The sequence below is a fragment of the Pundamilia nyererei genome, unplaced genomic scaffold (genome assembly GCF_000239375.1).
Source record: "Pundamilia nyererei isolate P.nyererei 1_Seehausen unplaced genomic scaffold, PunNye1.0 scaffold00059, whole genome shotgun sequence".
Lineage (NCBI taxonomy): Eukaryota > Metazoa > Chordata > Actinopteri > Cichliformes > Cichlidae > Pundamilia > Pundamilia nyererei.
This window is the reverse complement of record NW_005187460.1, coordinates 2,734,968-2,743,305: the sequence shown is the minus strand read 5'-3', so window position 1 is coordinate 2,743,305 and position 8,338 is coordinate 2,734,968. Positions and strand designations below refer to the sequence as shown.

The 8,338-nt window shown below is 42.7% G+C and overlaps 1 protein-coding gene across 5 annotated transcripts in view; it reads left to right on the top strand.

Moving 5' to 3' along the window:
- cep112 (centrosomal protein 112) overlaps nt 1-8,338 on the top strand; it is a 125,489-nt gene that overhangs the window by 107,616 nt on the left and 9,535 nt on the right. For all 5 annotated transcript variants that reach the window (XM_005734649.1, XM_005734648.1, XM_005734646.1 and 2 more), the window contains one exon: nt 5,143-5,232. In XM_005734649.1, the coding sequence (XP_005734706.1) occupies nt 5,143-5,232 (90 nt within the window). The remainder of the gene's footprint in view (nt 1-5,142; nt 5,233-8,338) is intronic.

Below are 8,338 nucleotides of genomic sequence, written 5' to 3'. Positions count from 1 at the left end.
GTGTGTGTGTGTGTGTGTGTGTGTGTGTGTGTGTGTGTGTGTGTGTGTGTGTGTGTGTGTGTGTGTCTGTCCTTGGCTGGAGGCGGTGCAGTGTGAGGTTTTTGCTGCTGTCTGAAGTCGTCCAGCCTCAGTGTCATTAGAGGATCTCTTTAATCCAGACTTTGGGAGAAACTTCTGACAGCACGCTGCAAATAGAAGGCCCCGCCGCACATGAAGAGCAGCTCAGCTCCTAACAAAACACCAAGTTTAAAGAGGCCCCTGGCCTTTTTTCCTCCTCCCACTATTCCCTCCCTTCTTTCTTCTTTGCTTTTCTTTTTTTTTTCTCCTTGCCCTCTGTTGCTTTTACTTCACCCTGGGGAAACATGCTCGCCTTATCTGCGCAGGAGGACCACCCAGGAAAGATGACTAAGGCATCGTTGTGCCTGTGTGACGCCGCGTGTATGTTTGTGTGCGTACGACGCGGTAACTGCGCACTCATTTGACTGCAGAGTGTAGCGCTCACATTTTTAGAACTTTTGCTGTTAATATTAATGCATGCCTATACCTGTATGGATCGCTCTGAGCGGTGTGTTTGTTGGTGCTTGTGTGCGCGTGTGCCTCGCTAATCCTTTGAGCCAAAGTTTGGAATGAAAGGCAGAGGCACTTTGCTGATGGAGAGGTGAGAGAGACCTCTAAGCCCCCAACCGATGTACCGTGCGCCAGAAGTAGAACCGCTGCCCCTATCTCTTCACTCCGGCCACGTGTTTTTTTTCCCTCCTTCACGTCCCTCCTCCTCTTCGGTATCTTGCTGTTTCTCATTTTTCACCTTTCTGAACTTTCTCTCCTCTTGCACTCTTCTGGATGTGGTCACATTTCTCTTGCTGTCTTCTCAAGCTTTTCCTTTGCAATTTGCTTTTCTCACTTTCTTTTTTACACCTTTCATTTTCAGGCTTCCTTCGTTCATACCCAACATCTCTTCCTAAGGAAATCAGACCCTCCTCCTCCTCCCTTACACCCCCACCCCCTCTTCCTACCCTGTTTTCAATGATCCCAGTCAGTCTGCATGACTGATACAGACCATATCACCCTCAGCATCTGGAGACATTTTTGCTGAATATTATACACATGGTCATTCATGTACTAAAGAAACAACAGTGGAAGTTAGACTGAGAAAATGAAGAATCAATAATGAAGCACCAGTTGGAGGTTTTGTGTCTGAACAAGTGCCCTCATTGATTAAAGTCAAGGTCAGACAGACCATGCACATCAGCTTCAGCACAGTATCTGTTGCTAATTCGCTTAATATGACCATTGTGTCTGACGGCAATAATGACTGAGTATCTGCAGCTCTTTCTGACTCACAAAGCTGTACTGTTCATCAGCAGAAACATCCCATATGATTCTATTAATGAAGGAACCAGGGTTGAACTTTTGCACTTAGCTTTGCTTTGAGTACATCAAACGTAGAACCCACAAGAAAGAGAAAAACACGTCACCAGTGAGGTCAGCCTCACTTCCCAGAAGATGAGGTCGAGAAGTTTTGTGTCACATTGCGGGGAATCACTAGTGGGACAGGAAGAGATGGGTGGGGTGTGATCTGTTAAGGACGCTTATCTATATTGTCTGCAACGGTGCTGTTTTAAGAATAGTTGTAGGTGACATTAGGGTCACAGTGGGTAGGTTTTACAAGATGATAGCAGACGTTTGCAGCTTAATCATAGACTGTAAATAAGAGATGGATGCAGCCAACTTGATGTAAGCCACTAGTTTTTGGTCTCTGTAGTTTGAAGCCTTCGTGTTTGCATTTTGACGACAGCTATGCGACTTTCTTTGCAGCCAGAAGTGATTATATTTTAAAAGAAACGGTGCTGCTGTTACCGAGCCTGGTTAGTAAGACACAGTTAGGTCCATATATATTTGGTAAGAGACAACTTTTTACCTCAATAAATTTTAAATTAAACAACTCTGATGCAGTGCAGACTTTCAGCTTTAATTCAGTGGGCTGAACAAAAAGATTGCATAAAAATCTGAGGGACTAAAGCATTTTTTTAACATCGCTTCATTTCAGGGGCTCAAAAGTAATTGGACAGATTAAATACAGGAAAATAAAATGTTCATTTCTAATACTTGGTTAATACTCTATCCAAAGAACGTTTTTCCAGAACTGTGCTGGCTTTTTTAGATGTTGGGGTTTTGTTTTGTTTTTAGCCAAGTTCAATCTAGCCTTTCTATTCTTGGCACTTATGAGTGGCTTGCACCCTGCAGTGAACCCTCTGTATTTACCTTCATGCAGTCTTCTCTTTATAGTAGACTTGGATATTGATACGCCTACCTCCTGAGTTGTGTTGTTCACTTGGTGGGCTGTTGTGAAGGGGTTTCTCATGACCATAAAAATTATTCTCAATATCACTTCTTGGGAGTGTTTGTTAGCATCACTAATAAAAGTGTATTTCTTAATATTGGGGCAAACACACTGGGGCATCCACCACTGTTGTCTTCTGTGGACCTCCAGGTGTTTTTGCGATGCTGAGTTCACCAATGCTTTCTTTCTTCCTCAGGATGTACCAAACTGTAGATCTTTCCACTTCTGATATTGTAGTAATTTCTCAGATGGGTTTTATCTGTTTTCACAGCTTTAGGATGGCTTGTTTCACCTGCATGGAGAGCTTCGTTGACCACGTTGTCTGTTCACATCAAAATCTTCCAAATGCAAGCACCACACCTGAAATCAACTCCAGGCCCTTTAGCTGCTTAATTAATAATGACATAACAAAGGAATTGCCCACAACTGCCCATGAAAATAGCCTTTGAGTCAAATGTCCAATTACCTTTCCCTTTAAAAAGAGAGCGACACATGTTAAAGAGCTGGAACTCCTAAACCCTTCATCCAAATTGAAAGATGGGAGTCTACTTATTATATAACTATATTTGGAATATGTTTCAGTAAATGGGTATAAAAAAACAAAACTTGTGTCAGTGTCCAGATATGTACTTCAGACAGAAGTACCTTGTGAACACTTTGTGTTACTGTGGGACACCGGATATGCCTGTAAATCTCGTCGTCTCTCTTTTCTAAAACTGTTAGAAGTTTGTCTCCAGCACAAACAGAAACGAAGGTACAGTCACTAAAAGAGCACTTGTTAAATGGGCCCCCTGTTGGGATGATGGTTAAAAAAAGAAATAACGGGGTGGGGGGTGGTAGAGTTACTACGAGTTTACAACATTATAAAATGAAGGTATGTAGGATATAAACCTTGTTTTTAAAAAGAAACACATTTTATTTGTGATATCACGGAAGAGAAGTGCTTTACCCACAATCCAAAGTTGAAATGGTCACTGTTACCATGGGAAAGTATTTTTTAAGATTTTTTTTCTACACTCTCCCAAATGTTTAATTCGTCTCAAGAGACCATCACCACAATAAGCTGTGCATCTCTCTCTGCCCCTCTACTCCAAACCCACTCCCACCCAAAAATAAATACTAGTCCTTGCATGCTTTCTCTACACTACCACTACAGCTACTTAAGGCTCTTGTAATTCATGTCAACTCCACTGAAAATGCTTTTCTTAGTGTCACTGAGACTTTGATTCGTCAGTAAACAAAATGAAATGATGAAATCAAAGGCAAAGGCTTTCACAGAATGGAGATGTAGGCTACAGTGGGGTCGTGACTAGTTAAGAAATACCCTGATTAATAGGATAAGCACGCTGGAAATGGGCCGCCTTTCATGTTGAAGAGCTGAAACTGACCTCGACGTGCTCTAGAGTCATGTTGGCCGATTAATGTGTGCTGAGGGGGAAAAAATCCAACTACCAGAAGCCTAAATTAAGCCTAAATCACCTGCGTCAGTGCAGTTGAGGTTAGTTCACACTGTGTTTTAAATTAGTGAAAGAAAATGGTCATATATGAGATAAAATTGCCAAGAGGATCATACACTGTGAAATCGGAGTGTATTCAGTATAAAAATCTAGCTAACAAATCCGAGTCTGTGTTTCTTTTTTCTTTTTTTTACTTCGTGGTGTAGTTTCAAGAGAAGCTCTACCTAAAAGTTCACCCCGGCCCTAAAGCCTTGCAGTCTGCGCGTGATTTATGTCAGTGGACTGAATCGTAGATCAGGCGGTCATGCCTATCACCTGGACTGCGTTTCCCTCGGCTCGGAGAATCAACAAGTCAACACCTGGCCTGCTCACTCAACTCCAGTGGGGGGAGACACTGTGGATATTGATGTTAGCCAGTGCTACACTCACACTTCTTGGAGGTGTGTGTGCATGCAAGTGTAAATGCACGCCCGTGCTTTCATCTTAAGATATTTGTGTGTGTGTGTGTGTGTGTGTGTGTGTGTGTGTGTGTGTGTGTGTGTGTGTGTGTGTGTGCACGCACACTTGCACGTGTGTACATATCAGTCCCTGCTTTCCATGCAGGCTAATCAAAGATGAAGTGTCCACATGTGCACTCGGAACATCTGGTTCTGGGTCGTACGCAGGAACTGTGCTTTGCTATCACTTACGGGCAGAAAGGGGGGAAAACTGCTTTGTGCGTTTCTTTTTCTTTCTTTTTTTTTATTCTTCTTTCTTGCCTGAGTCTTAGAAAGCAAAATAGATTGAATTCTTTATTGGTACCTTGTGGGGAAATTTGATCGGCACAGGTACTGGAATACATGTGAGAGGGCTCGTTATTCACTAAATGATACAGTGTATGTTTCTTAGTACTGCCAAGGAAAGGAATAAGAACTGCAGCTTTATAAAAGACTAGAAAGTTTGTTTGTTTCCATACTGGGGAAGTCTTTCTTTATGCCCTTGTCTAAAAATAAGTTTAGGGTTAATGAGGGCAGCTTCATAGTAATTACTGAGACTGCTTTGTTAATAGCCTTTTACCTCCCAAAAAGTAATCACAAGCTGTATCTCTCTTCATTGTCCTTCTGTCTATGTTTGTGTACTCTATATTCCTATTAGTTTTCTCCATCTGCTTGTTTTTTTTAGCTCTGGTCTTGAGTCTGCTGTAGCCTCTTATTGAGATAAAGCGTGCATCTGTTTGCAATCTCAAATGTAACTGCAGATTAATGTCTATCAATTTGTGCCACGTAACACTTAACGCCACACCGAATTCAAAATGTTTTTCTCTTTGCGTCAGTCAGCTGACTGACTGTCTCTCCCTTCCCTCAGGCTCTGCAGGAAAAGGTGGAAAGTCTACAGAGACAGCTGCACTTGGCAGAGAAGAATCTGCTAAGCAAAGAGCTGGAGACTGAAGAGAAGGTGACGAGTTTCTCTTTTTCTCTCCATATCTCACCATCTCTTTCAAATGCTTCTGAGAAATGTACGAATGAGGCAAGACCGCCTTACCCAAACTGATTCTCTCGCCAACAGTATTGCTACATCCCTCTCGCTGCCCAGCATTACCCTTTTTAACCCTTTTTCATCAGAATTCCTTTTGGTTCGTGCAAGCACACAAGGCCTCATCTTTGGCCCCTCGTCGTCTTATGTCACCAGTCCCTCCCTCCCAATTTACCAACCTTACTTGATCCTCCAGGGGGCCACAAAAGGCAAACAAAATAGATTTCCCCCCTTCCTTTCCTGCCCTCCCCTCATCACTCTGCCATCTCTCGTTCTCCTGTTCACAACCAGAGATATGCCCCCTCGCACATTTCCCAAATTCCTTGAGATCTGGCTTCAAGAGCCAGCGCCTAGGGCCAGGAATGCCACCGCTGCCTGCGTTCAAAAGGGAAGCCTCTGTGTGCACACATGCCGACAAACACACACCCACAGCTCTCTAGAGCGCCCTGTAATCAGGCTCTGTTTTGACCTTGACACACACAGAGAAGAAAGCACTAATGACTACACTCACACAGGAGGTTGTTCTTTTGTACTGTGGTATGTACACCAAAGGCATTCGCTCTCCTGCGTCCCCCTCTGATCCACCCACTGACCCTTGTACACACTTCACACACCCATTGCGCACCTCAGTGTCCAGCCTTCGCAAATTTTCAGGAAGAGTCCAGAGGTTTTTAGGAGCCATTGATCACTGTGCCAGTCCCAGAAGCAGGGTCATATGGTTTCCTATGACTTAGGAGCTGCTGAATCAGGAATCTACCTGCTCCCCTGTCAGATGAGGGGTTGGGTTGAAATTTCTGAGTGTTTTCAGCATTAATAAGTATCTCTGTATATCATAAAGTATACTTAAAGTGAGTGTATGATTCCTCATTTGTTTTAGGGGTCCTCAGTGCACACCCTCACTGTGTGAAGTGTGCATCTTGTAGCTCTGAGGATGCCCTCTCTTTACACCAACTCTCTTCTGACTGGCTGGGGCTGCTGTGCTTGAGATGACCATATTAAGTACATCCACTGTTGCTGACATCACACAGATGCAGACTTGTCTGAAACCTGTCTGAAACCAAGTGTTTATAAAACAGTCTGAATTTAGTCCATTGTAACAGTTGTATGACAGAAATTAATGGAACACAAACTAGTTCCCCTTAAAGGGTACAGCTGTTGTATTGCAATTTCCACAGTGTTCTCCTCTTTTGCAAAGCTTCATCACAGTTTTATTAGTCTTGCTAAATTTTTGATTGCGGTGCCACTAAGAAACATGAATTATGATGCTGATTCCAAAAATGCTGCCTTCTGAAGCAAAAACAGCAACACTGCGACTGAAGCAAAGAACGGGTAAACACGACTAAAAATCTGTTTAGCATTTGGTTCCAATTTTAGGTGCTTGACAGTTCTTTTTTCACAGCCACTAACACATTTCGCTAATCCAGCACAGATTGTTTTGCTGTAGCAAAGTTGGCAGCGCAGAGATCAACAGGAAGTGAGCCATCGTAGAAATAAAGCAATGTGTGCATGTGCCAGAAGAGCTAAGAACCCATTACAGGGTACACATTGCAGGGCAGCTGAGATAGGATCTGGAATGATGGGGTTTGAAGGTTTTTAATAAGGTACAGCAGCTAATGTTTCAGCACAGAGTATGACTTCATCAGAGGGAGAAGAGGAGGCTTTGGCAGTGTGGATGTTCAGAGTGCCTGCACCCAGCTAATAAGTGTCTCTCATAGCATGAACAGGTTTTACGTGTGTCTAGCCAATACCTTATTCCGAAAGAATGTATTATTATACATCCTGGGTTTGTGAGACATGTCTATCCACTGCTCTTTTTATGCTTGAATAATCACTCATAAAAGTTGTACGTTTCTTTTATCTTATCCACCAAAGTTTTGCTGCTTTTAGCGAAACCTGAGGGTAATTTTTTCCTCACTTTTCTGATATTTTACCCGTTCATACCTCAGCAATGTCCTGCTCCTGAATTGTTACACGTCACAACTGCTGATGTGAAGCAGACTTTGGTGTTGTTTCGGCTTGTTGTGACCCCTCTATCACAACAAGGCACAAGAGTGTGTTTCCGGTTCAGTCTCTGCAGACAGTGGCGTGATGTACCTCAATAGTTAGAATAACTTTCAAGACCGTAGTGTTTTTTTGTTTGGTTGTTTTTTTAAGGCATAGGCAGCCTGTATTCCAAGGCTGAAGAGGAAAGATGCCCACAAGCAGAGGAAAAAGTGCACCTGGAAGACAGTGGCCTGGGAAAACTGCCACATTAGCTCCTCTCGCAACTCGTTGATCAAATGCCAATTTTTGCTGATTTATTTCCCCAAAGAACTTCTGTTGACATCCTCTACAAACAAAAATCAGAGTTTTACAGAAAACAAAGTGCTGTGCTGAAGGAAAGACGTACAGATGGTTAACTGAAAATCAGTTGCTGTACACCATTCTTTACTTGACATATTTTACCTTAACCATCAAAAGCAGGTGCAGGTTTTGCACCTGCACATGTTACTGTATATGAATGTTGGTCCTAAGTGAGGCTAAGCAGGCTGAGAACCGTGAAAATAAGCTGACTGTGGTTCGTTGTCATTTGTTTACTGCAGCTCTAATTACATAGATGCTCAGCTAATGTAATGAAACTGACATTATATCTTGTAATAACATTAGCTAGCTACTTGTCAACCATCCTAGCATTTCAGTCTGCGCGCTGTTTTAATAAAAGGATTTATTTTTAAGTATAAAAGGTCATTATTTCATGATTGCTCACCTTACTCAATTCAGTTGAATTCTGCTGATACTGGTACCAACTACTAAATTTCTAGTGTCTTGACCTCCCTATTTAGGACTCGAGCTAACTCATCTGGAGGTCTAATGGCCCAGGAGTCATTCCTCCTGCGCCATCTTTGAAGTCCACTGCCTGGTGCGCATGCATTGTTGGTGCATTGTAATGTAAATTCTCCGTGGACTTCCAGGCATGCAGACATTGACCCAGACCCTCAAAATGACAAAATGTACACTACCAAGCAAACTTATGGATAAATATGACCAA